The sequence below is a fragment of the Mustela erminea genome, chromosome 1 (genome assembly GCF_009829155.1).
Source record: "Mustela erminea isolate mMusErm1 chromosome 1, mMusErm1.Pri, whole genome shotgun sequence".
NCBI classification, from domain to species: domain Eukaryota; kingdom Metazoa; phylum Chordata; class Mammalia; order Carnivora; family Mustelidae; genus Mustela; species Mustela erminea.
In genome coordinates this window covers 135,665,237-135,687,088 of record NC_045614.1, presented here as the reverse complement: position 1 = coordinate 135,687,088, position 21,852 = coordinate 135,665,237, and the positions used below count along the sequence as shown (strand labels likewise).

At 41.8% G+C, this 21,852-nt stretch overlaps 1 protein-coding gene across 13 annotated transcripts in view; it reads left to right on the top strand.

Moving 5' to 3' along the window:
- LOC116590758 (IQCJ-SCHIP1 readthrough transcript protein) overlaps positions 1–21,852 on the top strand; it is a 742,659-nt gene that overhangs the window by 711,158 nt on the left and 9,649 nt on the right. For all 13 annotated transcript variants that reach the window (XM_032343015.1, XM_032343021.1, XM_032343030.1 and 10 more), the window contains one exon: positions 3,591–3,709. In XM_032343015.1, coding sequence (XP_032198906.1) covers positions 3,591–3,709 — 119 coding nt within the window. The remainder of the gene's footprint in view (positions 1–3,590; positions 3,710–21,852) is intronic.

Genomic DNA, 21,852 nt, shown 5'->3' with positions numbered 1-21,852 from the left:
TAATAACTACCATTTGTCACACATTTACATTACTACCACTGCTGCTAAGCAATTTCCATAAATTTCCTCATTTTTCTCCCAATATCCAATGAGATCTTTTACCTCTGGACTGGAAAGGGCTTTCCAAGCACAAAACCGTCAACGACACTTCAAAGAAAGCAAGCTATTGACTTAACTACATTAACACTTGGATTTAAACTCAAAGGGACTAATATGCTTAATATAAAAATTTCAAAACTTCAGATCTTTATAGAAAAATAAGCAATGCTAGGAGTAAGTCAGAGAAAAGCAAGCAAAGTAACTTAAAAAACCTAAATATTTAATATCACTGGTAATCAAGGAAATTAACATAAAAAGAATACCATTTTTGCCTACCAAATTAAAAATATTTTCTTTTGCAATGAAAATACTCAGCGTTAGCTAGGATATAGTGAAAGCCACACCCTTTTATGTTGTTGGTGGGCATGTAAATTGGAATAACTTTTCTCTAGAGCAGTGCGACAAAATGTGTCAAGAGCCTCGATAAATGGTCACACTCAGTTGATCTGGTAATTCCACTTCCAGGAACTTATCCTGAGGAAATAATCAGACACGTGGGCAGGGATTTATGTAAAAATGCTAACTTCTGTATTTTTTTTCATTGATTACAACCCAAATGACTAACAAAAGAAGGTAACTCCATAGGACGGAATGATATACAACCATTAAAAATTTTGTTTTAAAGAATATTAAATGATATGAGGGAAATTTTCAAAATGAATGAACAATAATTATCTCAATTTTCTAAAAAGAAAAAAATACATAAGCTAAAAAGAACTGTGCCCCCAAACCCAAAATGTTAGCAGTGATCTGTGTTTAGGTGGGATTGTGGGTGATGTATATATTATTTACACTTTTCTTGATTTGTTCAGTGGGATCCAGAGAAAGAGAAGGGAAGTGTGTGAGATTGCATATTATAAAACAGTGTTCTTCAAGCTGGTCATGAAATAGTCAAGTAGAGAGAATTGTAATTAATATCAACAGAAATAGTTTTAAGGCCTTCTCCAGGATTGATAGGTCTAGTGTACCAAGTGAATCAGGAAAGATAGACATGGAATCAAGGGTGCATTCACACATTCACACCTGGGATAGGTTTTTTCTTCAAATAAAACCTCTGCCGGACTAATGTTGGACACCAGCGTACTGTCGAACATTAGTCATTAGCATTCATATTACCTGCTGATCCTATTTTTTTTCACTCCACAGTTTTCTGACTATAGAGATTATTGGGTGAAGATCTCTTTTGTATTTTATGTGAATTAAGAAATAGGCTCACTAACTACACGAAATCTGCACGGCAGATACTGGGATTTTGAAGTGAACTTGTAAAGATGTCAGATGATACCAAATGGTTCTGTTTGGGCAGAACCATCACAAGTACTAGCCTGCATATTTGGGAGGGTGGGTCGCTTTAATTAAGGTTTCCAGCAGCACAGCTGTAAGACATTAGCCATACTAAACCCCTCCTTACTCCCCTTTCCAACCTTACAGTTACTTTGTTACTTTCTCAGGACTGCACTTGACCAGCAGAACCTATATCAGCATGGCCTTTGTAACTATGTAAAGCGGCCTTCTACTCTGTGGCCTGCACACAGACACAGACACACACACACACACACACGCACGCGCGCGCGCACACACACACGCTGTAGCTCTTCAGTATGACACAGCTCCCTTGGTACATGCCAAAATGGAGAGCTATCCAAATAAATAGATACAATCAATAAGTGTGAGAGTGGAAAGAACGCTATGGTTTCCAAGAATTAAAAAGTGTTAGGGAGAAGGAGAGCAGAGATGAGCTGTTCTTGAACTGGAAGTTCACAAACCAATTAAAACCAAGGATCTGCTGAGACGCCTGGGCGTTTCAGGTCATGATGCCAGGGTCCTGGGATCGAGCCCCACGTTGGGCTCACTGCTCAGCAGGGAGTCTGCTTCTCCCTCTCCCTCTGCTCTTATACCTGCTTGTGCTCGCTCTCATTCTCTCTCTCTCTTTCAAATAAATAAATAATATTTAAAAAAATAAATATCCACTGGTGGAGCCTGGGGTGTGTATTTTACACTTGACCTTAACCAAAAGACCAAGCCGCTGTGGGAATGTGTATTTTAAATTCTGATGCAACCTGTGGAAGCCGGCAGCTGAGAACCACTGTCTCAGCCGCACTGTGCGGTCATGTATTTTATTCTGCTCTGTTGAATATGGTATCCCACCAGCCCCCGAGGGCTGCGGACCTCATGTCATGCAGCTAGTGTGACTGAGGAGTTGAACCTTTAATTAATTAATTTTTAATGTAAATGTAAATAGCCACATGTGGTTAGTAACCACCACGTTAGAGCAGACTTAACCTATCGTGCACTGCCTTCACTTGGGCTGGAAAGAGGCCGCTTTTGAGCCCACCCTTCCGAAGGGTTGTGTGCTTGGCCGCGGACACTGGGATGCTCAGATGACGGCTCCGAGCTTCGAATGTAACTTCTGGGTACTGTGGCCGCAGCTGTGGCTCCGGAACCTCCCTCCGGGAGAGTCAAGGGCCATCCTGCCTCCCCTAGCCACACTCAGGTGCGGGCGCTGCGTTGGGTGAGATAACATGCTCATCGTCTTCAGCTCAGAATATCCGACAGTGCTTCTCCCGTCCTCTCGCTCTCACCCCAGGATTTCTAACTCATGTTTGTTTTTGTAGTTGTTTTATTTTTAACTAAGGAAACCATTTCTAATCTTCTCCCCTGTTGTTTAAAGGGTATAAAAGTTCAGCATGGTGAGTTTTTATGGGACTTTTATGGGAAGCCAAGTGTTGTAAACATATCCGAATTATCACAGTAGTGTAGTTTCCCACATCCTTTTGCTCTGCACACCGACCTGACTTCCCTTCGAAATATGAAACAGATGCGCCCAATTAGAATTCTCCAGCTATTCCAGGCCCTGTGTTAGGGTGTGAACCCGGTGAGATCAGGAGAACTTTTGAACAGACCGCCAAGACTGTAAGCTAGGTGCAGGCAGGGGCTGCGGTCCTCCAGCCTGGTCTGGGTTCCACATCGTAATGTGACACCTGCCTTCTCCTGGAGGCCCGGTGCGTGGTGGCTGAATGAATTCATATTCTTGCAATGGAGAAAGTGGGCTGAAGGGATGATATACAGAAGAGAGAAGACAAGACCCAGGGAAAGGCCACATTTGGCATAAAGCTGATTTGATTTGGGGCAAAGTGCTTGTCCTCCACGACTTTCCTCTTTCCTGCTGTCATGTCTAGCAAGTAGCAAGAAGAAAGTTTGCAGCACCCCTTAATCTAGTTCTCTTCTGGTGACGACCATTTAGTACCACCATGGTGATTTCCAAGACCGTGATCATGAAAGTCTCTGAAGGACTGAAATTGCTTCCAGAGGTGAAGCCAGGAAAGACTGGGTGTGTTTCAGGCCTTGGTAATCACGTGCTCTTGTGCCGTGGACTCTGGGTTTGGTGTTTCCTCTGAGGTTGCAGTTCTGAGAAACTTAGCAGTTGGACAGGCTGTGGTTGTGATATATCTGCCCGCTTATCAGCACTTTTTATTTTCCTGAAATTTTAGGCACAGAAAAATGAGAGAGAATCTATCCGACAGAAGTTGGCACTTGGAAGTTTCTTTGATGATGGCCCAGGAATTTATACCAGCTGTAGCAAAAGTGGGAAGCCAAGCCTTTCCTCTCGGTGAGTGTTCTTTTGAGTTGATTTCCTGATATGTCCCTAATGGATTTTGCATTCCGACCATACGTTTAATAAAAGATATCTTTTAAACCCTTGAGTGTTTTATCCCCGTAGTACTACACCTTTATTTGGATTCTAGACAACCCCCTCCCCACTTGTTGGATTTGCTTTTTGTTTTTTAGTTTTCACCCAGCCACTTGAGGTCATATTTCTATATTTCAGTTTTTTTCCCCTAAGCACAATTCTGATTTTGCACTGTGATGGGAGAATCACGCCACACTCTTAATCAAGCCAGCTGATGCTTAGAGAAGTGTGGCAAGCCACCAGAATTCCCATTAAACAGTCCCAAAGCATCTAGCATCCCCCCCAACCCCCGACACATTTGATTGAAATGAATACTGGTAACTGAGAAATACAATTCCCACTTTGATCATTCAATGTTTATTACAGTACTTAACCTGTCCTCCAGGCATTTTTCCTTTATCTTAATTTATTTCAGATTATCATTGCTCATTTATTGTAATTTATTTCAGGAGACCACTGATCATTTGCATAGCTTTTAATTCCAGTTAAAACATATTAAAATTAACATTTTACCTAGAAAACAAGGCTATAGACTAGAGATTCCCAAACTTTAATATGCATGTGAATCACTCCCTATATAAAATGTGCCTATATTTACCATGTTAAGCCAGGGTGGGAGACGCATGATAACATTCATGCATTTATTCAACCAACAGATCTCCACTCTCTCCTTCCTGAATTAGACACTTTAGTGTCTATTTAAATCTATTCTATCTGGCTTTCAGTAAGCCTTGTATTTCAGTCTCTTCCTTAGAGACTTCTCTGAATCAGCGAAAAGTCAGAAAGCACACACACGCTCTCATATGCACATACAGGGGTCACCGCTGCGGCTTCATACGTGGGGACAGAAGTGGAGGAATCCCGGTGTCTCCTCCTCGGCTGGGTGCCACCTGTGTCTCCTAGGATTCCCTCACTTTTCTCACGTGTCATTTCAGAGCTGGAAGGCCAGCCTTCCCTTTGAAGGAAAGCATCTCCTTCCCTTCCCAGTAGGATGTGGCAGGGGGAGCTCTGGGGACCAGCAGATTGGGGATTAGTCCTAGTCAGTTTCTGATTTTGAGACTTTAACAGTTTCGTTGTACCATACCACAGTCTTTGGAAGATGAGGGTATTTGACCACATAGATCTCTACTGCTTTTCTCTAATATTCCCCAAAGCACCAAAAGGTCTTCTTCCAGAAGCTCCATCTCTCTGCTCAGCTAAGTCACATTCATCTGGCCCAAATGGGAGGTTTTGTTTTTAAAATCAAAGTCTCTCTCTCTCTCTCTCTCTCTCACACACACACACACACACACACACACGTAAGACTCTGAAAATAGCATTAACAATAACTCTAAGATGTATAATAATAACAACACAAAATACATGTTACTGTCCCTGTCCCATCTGTCTCTATCTTCTCCCACTCTCCAGAAACGATGACTCTCAACTCCTTCGCTGTTTCTTTTAGTAATTTACCTATACATCTCTAAGTAGAATGCTTATTCTCTTAGTCTTTACATAACCATTCACGGACTACCAACTATAGAACATGGCGATTCACATCTTCTACAGACATGTCACTGTAACTCCCCATAGTCTCCCTTTATAATTATTTCATAATCTGTTGTCAAATAATGGTCGATTGTTTACATCATTAAGATCGTCAGTTTTTTACACTGAACCATGTAGTAAACAGATTACTTGAGAAACATCGTTGTTTGTCTTGCAATGAAGACCACCCCATTTTTCCCATTGCCGGGGCACGGTTTTGGCTGCTGTATTACCTTCCGCTGTGTGAGTGTATCATACCTCATTCAGCCCCTCTTCAGACCGTAGAGGCGTTTCAGAGTTGTTTTGCTCTTGTAAGCAGTGCTGCTCATGAGCACTCTTGACCGTGTCTCCTGCTGTCCATATGCAAGTGCTTCTCTTTGGTGCACACCTAGGAACAAACTACTAGAAAAGTACGTGAATGTTCACATCCGGAAGATAATGCCGGACATGTTACCCTGCTACCAGCAATGTTGCCGAAATCCTGTGGGTCTGTAGTCTTTCTCACGTGATACTGCCAACCCCTTTTACATTTTCGTTAGTTAAACAGGTATTAAATAGTATTTCATTGTGTTTATGAGCCATCTTTGCTTCCCCTTCTGTGAAATGTCAGTTTCGGTCTTACGTCCAAATTTCTATCCGATTCTTTGTGCTTTTTAAAATTGTTTTATCAACGTCCTTTCATCATGATACTCATCCTTAATATGGTGTATGTATTGCAGAAATCTCTTCCCAGGCTGCAGCCTGTCTTTTCACTTCCTCCCTGTGTCTTCTATGAACAGGGTTCTTTTTATCAAGCTTTCATAGTCCATGCTTTCTGTATCCCATCCAAAAAATCTTCAACCCCAAGATCCAAAAAACGTTAACCTAGATTTCCTACCAAGAGTTGAAAGTGACTTTCTAAAGTCTGTAATCAATCAGGTGTTGGTTTCTTGATATGGTTATGGAGGCGATGTCTGATTTCATCTTTTTCCATTTACATGACCGTTCTTTCCATCCTGTTGATTAGACAATCCCTCTTATTCACTGATCTGACAGACCACTTCTGCATATATGGGAATAAGTGGGAATACATTCTGTTTCATTGGTAAGTGTTTCTACCCCTGCACCAACACCATGCAGCCTTAATTACTGTAGCCTCAAAGTAAGCCCTAAAATCTGGACAGGCAGGCAAGTCTCTCTCCTCTTTTTCTTCAGAAGTGTGCTACCTGTTCTGGCTTTTGTATTCCTCCATATCAACTTTAAATCATCTAATCAAGTTCAACAAAGTACTCTCTTGGGATTTTGACTAGAATTGTACTGAATCTATAGATCAATTCAGGGAAGAATGCATTTCCACAATATTCTATATCCCTACCCATCGGCTCAGCCTTTCTCTCCTTTATTTGATATAATTGAATATTTCTAAATAAAGTTCATAATTTCTCATTTAGAGAGATTATACATCCTTTGTTTTATTTATTTCTAGATACTTGGCATTCTGGTATAATTTTAAGTTCTCTTTGGTAATGCATTCTCATTGTTTTGCTGCTGGTGAGCAGAAATGCAGCTTCATTTTTATACTAGTCTTAAATACACCCACTTTGTTATAGTGTCCCTACTATTTGTCTGCCCTCCTGTTACTTCTAATAAAGTTGTCTGTAAATCATTAGGGATTTTTAAATACTATCATCTGAAAAATAGCAACTTTACTTATTGCTTTCCAATCCTCACGTATCTGGTTCTTTTCTTTTATTACATGGTTAGGGCCCTGATAAAAAATGGTAGTAATTGGAATCTTTAGCTCATTTCTCATATTAAATGAGTACTTCTAGTGTTTCCTTATTTCGGATGATGTTAATTTTAGGTTTTCTTTAATGTTTCTCTTTGTGAGTTAATTATTTCCCTTATATTCATAAGTTATAAAGAATTTTCACCATGAATAGGTATGTAACTATTGAAAGCTTCTTCGGCATCTGTTGAGATCATTATATGATTACCTTGCTAATGTATTAATGAATTACAGGTATAGATTTTTAACATATTGAACGATCCTTGCATACCTAATATAAAGCAAAATTGGTTGGATTTTTTCAGACACTATGAATTTTATTTATAATATTTTGTTTAGGATTATTACACTTATATTCATGAGTGACATGGGTCTGCTGTATTCTTTTCCTACAGTATTTTTTTCTTGTTTTTATATCAGGGCAGTGCTGGCTTAAAAGTTAGTTGGCTACTATCCCTTCTTCCATAATGTCTAAGAAAAGTCTGCATAATATTGGAATATGCTATTTCTCACCTGTATAAACATCAGGCCTGTTATTTACTTTGCATGTTTGCTCTAACTGCTTCCAGTTTTTAGATGGTGTTAAGGTTGTACATGCTTCTTATTTCTTCCTAGGTCAGTTCTGGTACGTTGTATTTTTCTAAGAATTTGTCCCATTTTGTTTAGTTTTCAAAAATTTTTGAAATGATGCTTTCTCATTTTACAATGGGTATTAATTATAGGGATATTGTTTAAAATGTTTTCTTCTGATTTCTACATTGTCCATGTTTTTTTTCTGAGTTTATTTTTGTTTGTTTCGATTTCTGCCCATCAACAATTAATGTAAAATGCTAAATGCTGTAAGTGAACTCCACAGTTGGGGCTTGGTGACATACATTGTTTCCTCTGAGAGACCTTCCCTGACCACCCAATTAACACCCAACATACCTATCATTTTCTCTCCTCTTACCCTGCTTGTCCTCTTACCCTAATTTGCTTTTCTTTGTGGTCCTTATCACTACCTGATATTGTGTTATATATAATTTTTCTTTTTTTGATTCATTCTTTGTCTAGTACTCCAAGAGAGTCCATATTTTGTTCTCCACCATAACTATTGACTGAATAATGCCTAATAAGGGGATGCCTGGGTGACTCGGTCGGTTAAGAAACTGACTCTTGATTTCGGTGCAGGTCATGATTTCAGGGTCCTGGATTCGAGCCCTGTGTCAGGTTCCATGCTTAGTGGGGAGTCTGCTTGCGGATTCTCTCTCTCCCTCTCCCCACTCCCCCTACTCACGTGCGCTCTCTTGCTCTCGCAAATAAATAAATAAATAAATAACTCTTTAAAATGATAAAAATAATTAGTGCCTAATACATCGTCACTAAAGATTTGCTGAATTAAGGAATGGTGAACTTCCCCTTAGAATGGTCAGATAAAAGTGCCACTATTTCATTAGGGTGCCTCCAAATAAAAGTATGTAAAGCTCTTTTCTTTTGGATTCTGAGTTGCCACAGACAACTCTCCAACCTCATCCCGAGGAGTTTTAAGCCCGGCTGCCAGGATTTTAAGACTCTAGCGGGGAAATGGTTGAAGGTTCAACATGCAGAATGTTGTTTATTCCTTTGATGTCAGAAAAGGCCCTCAGTTTGATACTTCAGCCGTGTCTGAGTGTGTCTCATTTCCGAGCTACTCTGGTTCCACCTCTCAAGGTAGTAAACTTTCTCGTTCCGCCAGGCCACGGGTGGGCAGGGCAGATAAAGGGTCCGAGCAGTCCTTTCGGTTGTTCTGTCAGTCTTTCTTTGGGTGCAGCCCCGGCCCACTCCCTGGTCTGCAGATGTACCCAAGCGTGTCTGGGACTCTACAGCACACACCCACGTGCTTCCTCCACCAGTGTTCCCTACACGTACCCAGCGAACTGAAATGTTAAGTCAAATACTTCTCACCCACCTGCATTTTATCTTCCAACATTTCATCACACTCTCTTGTGTGCTCTTGTCTCCTTTTCTACTTTCTTCGCCCCTGGAGGTTTAATGCCTTCTTTCTTCCCTTTATATTATCTTACCAGGATTTCAGAAGAGAAACTAGACAAATACCTGTGTTCAAAATGCCATGTTGAACTTGAAGTCTCATGAGGGTTTGGGCCAGATGGCTTCCTGGGGGATAGTTTTTATTGTTTCTAATAGCAGAAATATCTCCTCAAATAAAATCCTGTGCAGAAACCCTGTGTACAAAACCACACTGTCCTCCTATGGTTCAGGAAGACTGGAAGAAGAGAGTCGGGGATACCCCTGCCCAGAAAATGGCCCCCTGTCATTTCCCCTCGGGGCCGCTCTGCATCTTCCCCATTCAGCCCACCTCCCCAGGCCTTCATGGGAGGGCCTCTCCCCAGCACTCCCTATACCCCCCACCCCGAGCCCACCCAGAACTCCTCAGGCAGAGCCAAATCTGAAAATCACTGAGTCATCTACCCCCGGTGGAGACAAGAGCTCTCGAAACACATGGATCCCACAGTAGCTCATAACAAGCTCCGCTTGTTGACTTGCCATAAGGAAGATTATTTATATCCTGTTTCTTCAGATGTTTTCATCTCCACGTTCTGGGATGAGATCATCCTCTGTGAGAACACAGTGACTTTTTGGGTACCCTTTAAGATGATGGCTAATGACAAGACTTAATGTTTCTAAGAAATATCACTTTCTCCCTGTAAATGGAAAGTCTACACAGACTGACTGTCATTTCCCCTTGTCAGTAATAATGTAAGAGAAAAGCCTCAGGAAATGTTCAGTTGCAATTGTGTAACCCACATTCACCATTCCTATTAGAATTAATTTTTTTCTAATGTATTACAATCCCCGAAATTCTTCATTGAGCTGGAAATACCTCACCTCTTACTTACAAAAGGACTTGAGGGATGTTAAGACTTGGAAGTCCATTAACATGGTGCTCCAGAATGCACCAGAGTACATATGCTGAATTATTAAGTCAACAGAACCAGGTAAATCTTTTTTGACTGTACGACTCCAAAGAGCTCAGTGCTCAATTTTAAATGAGGCTGAGGACTTAAAATTAATTGGCCAAGCAATTAATTCTGAAGTGCTAAGCTTACTTTTAAGACAAGATGGCCCCAAGGAAGTGGGACCTTTGGCAAAATCACGGAGTTCTATTTATGTATGAAGGTGCATTTACCTGTAAAAATTAACTTCATCCACACTGTGTGAGAAATTCTGAAGTAACATGAGGGTCTTCTGGGAAGACATGTATGAGCAGCTCCTATGAGTTTAAGTGCCTCCGAGTTGCCCTTTGGGTTTCAACCCCACTGAATTTTTCTAATTGGTGCTCTCTCCCAAAGCACTTTTTCAAATGTAAGCGAGGCTTACAATAATCCTGTAAAGACATTTCATGCCGAATACTGCAGCAAAAGAATTTTTGATATTGCTTCATAACTCAACTAATTAAATTTGACTTACACTGAAATACAGCAAATTTAGGAAGCGCCATTTTTTTCTTCAAAACGTGCTAATCCACACATAATCAGCCTTTTCGAACTGAGACTGTATGACCTTTGTTATTTTTCCCTGCTTAGAAATGTTTCGGTGAAAGCTTAAAAGGAAAGGAGAAAAGTGAATTATCTACTCTACTTTTGAAATAGGTTTCTAAGAAATATTCAGTGTAGCCATCTTCTTCAAAAAAAAAAAAATACTTCTTTTCTCTTATTACTGGTATCATACTTTCCTATAAAGTACGTTTTCATTGGCCAAATTAAGCTCGAATCACTGTTACATTTCAGAATCGGAGTTGATACAGCTCAGTGTTATTGAAGGACTGGGAGCTGGCGTGGCTGCTGTGAGAGTACAGAGCTGTCATTAGTAAGAGACAGTGGGGAAACCTTTCCTTTTTCAGACATTACAACCTGATCTGACGTTGTGGAGAAGAGGTTTGCGGCCTTCTCCGTTCTCCTTGCCTCAGACAACCATAAAATAAACCTGACTCTTCCTCTCTTCTTACCTGACCCCTAGGTAGATTTTTATTTACACACATATAAATATAAATACAGTCTTCTTCATAAAGTACACAGCAGGAGGGTGTAACCCAGAAGAGGCTATACCCTTTTCTCTAAACACTGTAAATATTATGAAAAACAGAAATTCCCCAGAGAGCTTTTGAGCAGCTGGTTTGAATAATGATTACTGTTCACACATCTCAACCATTCCAGCATCCCCAAATCAGAGCCCACTTCTTTGTTATTCTTATAGGTTTCTTGGTGTTTTGTGTTTGGGCTGGGGATGGAGGCCCTAGAGGCACCCGGCCCAGGGAGTCGTACCAACTGGAGAGATAACAGTGATCAAGAGAGCTTTTTTTTTTTTTTTTTTTAAATATTTTATTTATTTATTTGACAGAGATCACAAGCAGGCAGAGAGGGAAGCAGAATGGGGGAGGGGGCGGGAAGTAGGCTCCCTGCTGATTAGAGAGCCTGATGCCAGGCTCTATCCCAGGACCCTAGGATCATGACCTGAGCCGAAGGCAGAGGCTTTAACCCACTGAGCCACCCAGGCACCCCTTAAGAGAGCCTTTTAAAGAAACTGGATTCACGGGAGCTTTGGATATGAGGAACTGGGACTCTGTATATATAATCTGCCACGGAATCCCAAGTTGAACCAGTATCATTTTGCCAGGAAAGCAAATCTCCCTTTTATCTCTAACAGTAATAATTTTTACATTATTTCCTTGAGAAGGAAGCAGCATAATCCTATATATCCAGCATGGGTAAGGAAAGAGGTTATCCCATTTCAGTGCAATGAAATTTGCTTTCTGTGGCCTATTTCTGGAAGTAATAGGTACATACTATAGCAGCAACCTATTTATAACATGCAACATATCTTTTAAATGTCATATTAATCTCATACACGTGTACCAATAATTTGCTTGGGAAACCCTTCATGTAAGTAATTCCAAGATACATGTCATTGTAAATGGTAGTTTACAAATTATTTTTTTATACTGTTTAAAAAATGGTTAGGCAGTCTACGGGAAACCTATCATTTTTTTATGTCCTCCTCCATGGATTAGCTCTACAATTCTAAAATACCACCATTTTAGAAGTAAAGCAAGATTTGAAGTGGATCTTTTGAGGCTTCGTAAGATTAAAATGGCAAAACAAATTTAATTATGTAAGCAATTCTTCTCTCTCACAAACCTGAAAGAAAAGCAAAATGGTATTTGTGAAATTTTCTTTGTCTAATAAATAGCCTCACTTTACAATAATGCCAATGACCCCAGTTTAATTAGGTGCAATTAATTTTGTGCGAGCGAAAGTTGACATCTTGCTAGAGGCATAACCAGCTGTACCCTGTCTTATGAATTTTTTTATTATCACCAATGAGAATTCAATTGTCGGAGCTATTGCAAAAGGGTGGGAGGCAGGGAGGAAAAGGCCACAGGGCTGCATTTTATATTTAAAAATGGCTCCAGCGGACAGCTAAATGTTTAATTAAAAGAGCTTCTAGGAATGATTTTTCATTGGCACTCATCTCTGACAAGTTATCATGACTTTATTGCTATGGTTCGCACTCCCTTTGGACAGTGTTCCCATACATGTGTCTGGACACATGCAGCTCAAATGAAGACCGGGATCCTCTGAGAGTTCACAAAAGCTTCGCTGCCACGAGGAAACACTCCCACTGTCCGCAAGTGAGCCGTGGCATCTGGAGGTCTAACACAGCCCCTTTGTTCAGTCTTGTAAAATTTCTGTGCCCCTCACATTGCTCTCGTCCAGATTATCACATGCATTAAAATCCCATGGAAGGTATTTTGAAAACCCACTGCGAATGGAATAGTGACACACGCCTCCTTAACACTTAGAGTTTTTAATTTTAGCGATTGAAAGAAGCCTTTTGGACCCATTTGGATATACACTTTTATATTACCTGTGTCTTGTACGTATTAAAAAAAAAGAAGAAGAAGAAGAAGAAAATGTAAAACATGTTGGTTAAGATAGTCCAAAACCCTCTTCATGTTCAGAACCCAACTCTCCATTTAACCACTATGCCTCCGAGTTGTCAGCCTTCACTTTTCTGCACAGTGATGCCCTCTATGCCGTCAGGAGATGCTGGGCGTCACCTTCCAAGCCACCGGCCTTATTCCACAGGTTTGGATGCTGGAGCTTTGTGGTTCTTACCAGAAGGCACAACCACCTGAGCTACCGGATCCCACCTCTTCACGAGTGCTCCTCAGCTGGCTAGTCGGCCGCAGGGTTGGGTGGCGGGGGGTGGGGCGGGGGGGGAATGCTCAGTGAAACAGCCCTTACACCAGTGACCCGAGTGGCCGAGGCTATGAGACACCTGACTTTAAAGATGGCAAAATATGAACCACCACGCTTCATAGACTCGATGAAATTCAGTAGTTCTGCATTCTTTTGAATGACTGCATGTAATTCAAATGACCACAAATAAAGTCATGAAAAAGAATGTCTTGGACGTAAAGCTTACTCTGCAGCCACACCTTGGTGATCGCCAGCTGTTTTTAGACATGAATATACAAAGTGGTGAGAGCAGGGTTCAGTGTACAGCAGAGTAAAAGAATTTGCACTTGAGATCATCACCCGATCTAGTCATACCCCGCGAAACCAGGCACAGGCACTGACTCTCCAGCTGCCATGGCTTTACCCCTGACACGTGAACGTTGTCCTTAGTCCGGAAGCAGCAAGCATTTGTTCATCTCCAGCAGCTGAAATTCATCAGCAAGCCAGACAAATACAAGTTTGAACCCTGGGCTGAGAGGAGTAAATCAGCAGGCTGGCTTTAAAAACACAGATGCCTAAATGTCTATCAATTACTTCCGAGTCAAAAATGTACAGCAGATCCAGAGGTGGGGGGGTTGAGTAGAGAACGGGGCTGAGACTGGGCCTGGAAGGGATGTCAATAATTGAATAAAAGAGTCCATCTCCAGAAATGTTCCCTTAAAAGAAGATGGTTCCTGCTGCCCTCCGAGAGGATCTCCCGCCCCCAAACCCCCTGCCAAAACCAAAAGGCCAGCCTGACTCATATGTGAGTCAGGCTCCCTGCATAGCCACCGTCTGAGTCAGACACACAGCCATCCTCTTCCAGCTGTCAAACATTTCATCCTCCTCACCTTTCCTCCAACACGCAAGTGCTAATCAGCTCACCCATTTTCTCTCCTTTTCCCTTTTTAATTCCTGTTAAATGCCCACACATGGCAACTCAGAGGCGCTCCGAAGAGAGAAATTCAAAGTCAACTGAATTTCTTCCACCAAAAAAGATCTAGGTATATATCCTGCCATTTTTTTTTCTATGCATAATATATCTTCACATTTCTGTTTACAAAATTGGAATCATACTATACCTACTGTTTTACAGCCTGATGTTTTTTCTTCACTTAACAGCGTATCAGGAACATTTGCCCATGTTCCTAGCTGTTCTTCTATCATCTGTAGTTTTACTAGGTGTATAATGGTCATTATATTTCACCAAACATACTTAATCAATCTCTTATTGTTGGACATTGGAATTGTTTCCAGTTTTTGTTTTGTTTTGTTTTGCTTGGCTTTCTTTGTTCATCTTTTTTTCTTCCATTCATGAGTTTATTATATCCTTCTTAAAGTGCCATGGCTTCTCAAAACAGACTCTTCTGGAGTAAAATACCGGCTTTGTGACTTGTGCAATTTAACCTCTGAGCCCTCATTTCCTCATATGTAAAATAAGGGTCATGATATTTACTCTAGTGAATTGGAGGGATAGAGGTAATACATATGGAGTGCCTTACTACACAGTAGATGATCCAAAATGGTAACTCTTGGGACGCCCGTGTGGCTCACTCGGTAAAACGTGTGACTCTTGATTTCAACTCAGGTCATGATCTCAGAGTCGTGAGATCAAACCCTGCATCGGGCTCCATGCTGGGCATGGAACCCGCTTAGGATTCTCCCTTCCTCTCCCTCTGCCCTGCCCTTCCCCCACTCTCTCCCTCTCTAAAAAGAGAGAGAAAACAAAAATAACTCTTTTTTATTTCAGAATGTAAATTACTTAGAAATCATTTGGCTTTGATTAAGGTGAAAGTAGACCACATTTGGTACCTAAGAGACATGACTTTTATTCCGTCATTATTCCAGTATCAGAAGCCTCATTCTGATCTTCAATTCGTGGTAGAAAATATTTCGGATGAAATGCATTTTTTTTCAACATTAAGATACTGTAATTCCAAATTTAATTACACGTAAGCGGTCATTAGTGAAGAAACTAGACACTGATGTGAAATTAGAACCAACAGCTGTCTGGGGAATGCAAGTATTTATAGATCTTGGGAGAACTGGGTGAGGATATAGGGGCTGTGACGCTTCACCGAAGAAAAGCTGGTGAAGGCCACTTCCCCTTTTCTATCAGTTTCTTATGTGGTGAGAAGATTCTGTGGCTGTGTCATGTTGGATGGCCTCCAGCCATCATGGGAACGTGTACAGATGGAAGGTCCAGAACTAGCCTGAGAAGAGGAAGCAGAAAAAGAAATTATGTGCAAGATTAGGAGAAAAAAAATAAAAACTAGAGAGGGCCACTCACACCCCAGCCACCTTTGGAGCTGCCTTCCTCAGCTTTTGCAGAAGAAGACAAATGCCTGAGCCCTGTAAGATGTGGAGTCAGGGTGGGACATAGACATAGTGTCATCTTTTTTCCCTAGTTCTCTCTGTGGCGTGGAATTTGGAGCTACCGTGAACTTCTCTGGGCATGTGCCTGCCAGAGGGTAGGCTTTCCCATCTCTCCTGCTTTTATCCCCACCGCCCCCCAACACCACCACTTAAATCCCTGAAGACTTCCCTTCTTCTGCAGTTCCCTGCTCAGTCTCCCTTCTTGGTTAACACCTTATTTACTAATGGATGTCTACTTCTTAAAAGTATTCTTACCTCATATAGGGAGTAAAGAGATAGATAAATAGATAGATAGGGAGTATTTACTACATGTTTTTCAAGTTCTCTTCTGATGCCCTTCATATTCCACATTTCTATCTGTATGCTACGATTTGATGGTCCAAGTACTTGGTACCTGTTAAAAAGACCTGATTTCTGTTTATGGTTCAACTACTAACTATGCATCCACTTAACGGAGGGGTCATGACCTGTAAATGCCTTCAGGGGTCAGCAAGAAACATAAATGAGTGAAGAAGCCCAGATACAAGGCAATAGGGAGTAGCGGAGACTGTAGCAAACTAGAAACTATACCCCTGGCCAAAATGGATAGCGGCTGCTCAGCACCAACCTATTGGTGCCATGGAGTTTGCATGTATTACCTGATCCTCAGATGAATGAGTGAAGGAGAGACCAGTTAAACAGCCCTTCTGTAATATTAAAAAATCACTTATTGTTCTTTTGTGTGTGAGGGATGAGATCTGCTGGACCAGCCATATTCACACCTGTTATGTAAACACCAGCCTTTTCTAAAAATCCAATAAATGGTCATCCCGTGCACTACACACCACTTAGCAAAAGAAATGAACACAATCCCACTCAAGTAAAAATAAGAATAGCATTCTTATGAAATAGCATTTTAGAATAATATTTTCACAATAACAGATACTGGGTAGCAGAAAGAGGAAGGGGTCAGAGTGTGGGGACGGGGAAAGTCTTTTATCATGGAACAGCAGCACCTCACTTTAACCCCCCTTGGCCCAGTCTGTAGAGACACCAGCACACATTCAGGACCTCTGGAGCTTACCAAAACCTCAATTGTCCCCACATTCCTTCTTCATGACAAATCCTTAGAAAAATGAAGTGTGTTTACAGCTACCCTTGGGTAATTACAACCCAGATTTTATATTCCTTCTCTTTTAAAAGTTTCATGAAACAAAAAAGAGATATATGATAAAAATATGAGTGATTATTTATTATGTATAAAGTCTTTGAATAATGCATCATAGATCCATTAAAATAGATGGGAATAACATTTTAATGGCCCAGTCACAAACGAGTTGGGGATATTGAGCAACAAAGGAGAGAGCGGGGCCAGTGGCTCTCACAGCCACCCCATCTGTGGACAGAAGATGAGCAAGGCGGATCTGAAATCCGTAAGCATACGGGTAGTTCCTTCTCACTCCGCTTCTTGAGGAAAACCAAACAATTGCCGTAGAATGATAAACACGTGCAGGAGGTATAAGCACACCACGATTATATTACCAGACGCACAGGCAAGATCTAAGAAATCCAGACCTGAGGTTAAGTGTAGTGGGGGGAAGGGCCCCGGATTCAAGAACCAGAGTTTCAGCCTGTGGTCTCTTCTTTGTGACCTCTTACCAGTTATTTGTTACCACAGTGACGATGTATAATCCCTAAACCCCCCCTTATCAGTGGCATACAATAATAAACATTGATTTCTGCTTGGGAGCCTCTAGGGCGGCCAAGCAGTTCTACTGATCAGAGCTGGGCTCTGATGGGCTTACTCATGTCTGCAGTACCCCCCATTTGGTGAGGTGCCTTTTCTGCCAAGCTTTCTCGTGCATTTGGGCTTCAGTGGGACAACTGCTGATCGAGCTCTGTGCTGTGAAGTCACTCATCTGCCCGCAGGCAAGCCTGGACTTGTCCTGAGGGCAGTGGCAGGGCTTCCTGAGGGGGAGACTTGGCACATAGGCATCCCGTTGGCAAGACATGTCAGAGGCCAGCCCAGGGGTAGGGAAATAGACTCCAGCTCTTGATGGGAGAAGCTGCCCGTCACATTACGGAGGGGGCAGGTGCAGGGAGGGAAGAATCAGGACCATTTTTATAAATCAGGCTGTTACGGGTCTGGGGAGCTTTTGTGACTTCTCTGAGTAGCTGTCACCTTGCCTGTTATCGCAGGTGGTTGTACAGCCCAACAAGGGAATATAAGCCAACGTCGTTTTAAACTTGAATTGAGTGCAACAGTTCAAGTGAAGTTAACTAAGGGACGGTATAGGGGATAAAAACCATAGACTCTTCGACGTTTCTGTGTAGACACCGGTGTTATATGTTGGTTGCTGGGAGACAGCTGTTGCTAAAATCAGAAAACACCAAGTAGTTCTGGGGTTCAGAACTGTCCTCAGAACAGCCCAGTCTCAGTCACCTCAAACCAAGGCCAAGGCCAAAGGCCAGATTTACAGTGGATACCACCCTACTAGAAGTCATCACAGACTTTAGGATCATCAATCACATTGTTTCTCTCAGAGAATAAACTGGCCTTGTCCTTATATTTTGAAATAAAAGTATTATCTTTATACCAGATTATATTATCACTTGACTAGGTTTTTGAGATACCGTCCTCTTAGTAGTTAAAAACCTTTCACCTCCAACATCCTTTCGCTGTTGTGCGTATTTTAATAATAGTATCTCCAGTAATGGTAGTTGGATATCAGCACGGGTTTTGATGTAAAGGTGTTCCTTGCCTTGAAAGCCAAGCAGACGTTGTCACTGAACGCCCTCTCGCTACATGCCTTTCTGCTGCTAGCTGGTAGGCACTGTCACTAAGGAAGCCCCTGCACTCACACTGAGATGCCCAGAGGACATACTTAGTCTTTGTGTCTTCGTATTTCTGAGCATTTTCAATCTGGAACACCCTCTGCTCAGGTCCTGGGGCTCCCTGTCAGTAACCCTGGGCAGCGGTGTGGTTTTTCACTGCCTCGTGGTCCATAAAGAGAAGTGGTTTCCAGGATAACCAGGACACACACCTTTCTGCTCCAATACCGACAGGCAAGGTAGACACCAGGCAGCGTTTTGCATGCAACACTGTAGTAAATGCCACTCGAAACATCAAGCAGCCTTGACTTGGATGCCTTAAATTATATAAATTAAATATATATTATAAATTATATAAATTAAATTACATAAATTAAATAATTAAAAGATGAGGATCACATTTCATTTTCCTCTCTGATGGTGCTTGCGAGATCCAAGCAAATTGGACCCCTGGCGGCTCAGATTTTGCAAGCCTAGTAGCTGGGGTCTCAGTGAGGCAGGTGGCCTACAGCGCACGTGCAGGGCAGAGGCCCCCGACTGCAGGCCGCAGGAGGGAGCCTCAGAACAGCCATGCTTCCCCCGGGCGGGAAGGGGTGCAGAAGAAGGCTTATCATTCTTGACCCTGTGACACAGAGGCCTTCGAGAGCACCAGGTGGCCCCACTCACCCCTCAGCCTGGCTGCTGCTCGAGATCTGTGATTGAGTTTCCCCAAAGCCATCTCCGTCTTAAAACCTGCTTAAAGGCTAAAGGCAAACAAATCCTTCTTGAAACCTGAGCCCATTTTAAGATGTCTTTACTAAAATCCCCTCTGAACCATTAGCTGTTATGTCATATAATTTCCTTTTCCTGAGAGTAACATTCTTGGTGATTACTGCTATAAGGAATTATAAGTCTCAGCCTGTAAGAAGCTCTGCTCAGTTTCCCACGGTGATAATGTGGTACTAAGGCGATTTTCTGAATTTCTACCTGAGGTGTTTTTTCATTTCATTCTGACTACTAAATCTCCCCCCCTCCTTTTTTTTTTCTTTGCCTTTCCTGAGTTAGAAATGCTGTATGGGTTGGTTGATTGAAGTCTGAGTTGATCCTTAGCACAAAGGTCAGTTGGGGACAGAACAACAGAATTTATGATCAGACTTTCTTCAGAATGAAAATATATATCCCTGGGTGATTTAAACCTTATTTTGAAATGGTATCACAGGTTATTTTATTATTTTTTTTTAATAATTTGCCTCCAGTGTCGGACACGTCTTTTCAAGACTTTAGCAGCTCGGTAAATAGAAAATGCTACATACTCCTAGATTCAAATTAGGTTTAATTTAAGATGACTTTTTACTTTTAAAATATGCTTTTAATGTGTTTTTTTTAATTTGCAGTTTTATTTCCCATTATTTCCTAATCCATATATCTTGAGTTTTAGATTAAAAATGGGTTGATTGGAGGGGATGGTTGACAAACTACAGATAATTAATTTTAAAACTTAATTTATCTGGGATCAAAGGGTAACCTGAATATATTAGATTTCTCTAGGAAAAAAAAAATTCCAATGGAAAAAAATTAAAAGGCGATAAATTCTAGCTCAGTAGAAGTCCAAGCTGCCTAATAGTTTAAGACAGCTTGAGGACATTCTGTCAGAGCTACTCAATGCTGGCTGAGGTATTCAAGTAAGTGACTCTAACGGTCCCTTTACAAAGCCAAATCACTTTTAAAATTCTGTATTCCTTTGTCTGGGCTTTCAGAAAGTAGAAAAAAGAGGACTGTGAATACGTACAGAGCACCTACCCCGTGCCTAGCTCTGAACTATCGTCATCCTTCCAACAAAACATAGAATTATTCACCCCATTTTACTGATGAGGAAACTGAGGTTCTTAGAGGTTAAGTAATGGGCCCAGAGAAAGAAGTGAGGATTCAGAACCTAAGTCTGACTGACTCCAAGCCCCCTGAGCTGATCACAGTAGAACATGTCCCTTCCGTACCTAGCCAGGGCTTGGCTCCCTGTCTGCAGAGGAGGACAGGCAGGGAACAGAAACGGCCTGCTGAGGGAGAAGGGGGGCCTTTCCCTACCGGACTTTTAGTAATTCCAGAAGTGACCAATAGGTGGCAGTACATACACGTAACTGTGACGGTGTCTGCTTTAAATGGGTAGATTTTCTTTTTCTGGCCCCTGTAATTGTCAGTCATTTTCTGTGAGTCATCTGAGTAATTTATACAAAGCATCCCTACCCACTGGAATAAAAAAAGATACTAATGTCAACTATCAGACGAGTTGCTCTTTGCATTTCTGTCTGTGACAGTAATAACGCCGCCAGAGCAATCCAGTGTTGGCTTCCTAACCCTGGCTTGGACAAGTCTCCTTATGGTCCCTTGCTGCTGAGGGGTCTCCTAGGCTGACACACAGACTGGGACAACTGGGGAGGTTTGAAAAATTACTTTTTTAGGGACACCTGGGTGGCTCGGTCGTTAAGCGTCTGCCTTTGGCTCGGGTCATGATCCTGGAGTCCTGGGGGGGGTAGCCCCAGATAGGGCTCCCTGCTCCTTGCGAAGCGGACTTCTCCCTCTCCCACTCCCCCTGTGTTCCCTCTCTTTCTGTCTCACTCTCTGTCAATGAAATGAATAAATAAAATCTTTAAAAGAAAAATTACTTCGTTAAAAAGTCTTCAGACCCAAACAGCATTTTGAAATGTGTTTAATTTCAAAAAAAGTTTAGGACAGAGAGTTATATCTGTGGTCCACCTCGTGTGGCACAGACACACAGCCAGGTGACTCTCTGTGGCCACCTCTCCAGCACCTCGTGCTCCAGGTGCTCTGCTGGGTTCCAAGATTGTGCCTCTCTGACTGGGTTCAGGGTTTCCTTAGGTTTCTCTAGGGTGAACCTGTGGTGTGTTTTTTTAATGACATAAATGAGCTTCCTTGGTTGGCTTTTGGCAACTTGCTCAAAGCATAGCTTTACCTCAGACAACCCCATTCTATCTATTTGTTGGGGGGGAAGCAGTCTTTCTTCAGAGAGCTCTGCTCTAGTGAGCTTCTTTGAATTGTCCCCATGGTACAGGACACGAGATGACCGCATGCTGAGGACCCCATTCATCTTTATCAACAGGAATGTAAACTCAGTGACTCCACACGTGTTTATTATGTACCAACCATGTGTTTGGTGTTGTGCCAGGGCCTATTCTATGTGGCCTGAAATTATCTTTGCTTTAACATGAAATTGGTGTGGAAAAAAAATGATATTAGCCAAAGTTAACATTTTATCTTTTATCAACTTATGAACTCATTAAGTTATCATCGTTGTCCTTTAGTTATCATGGGTAAGTTGGGACTGA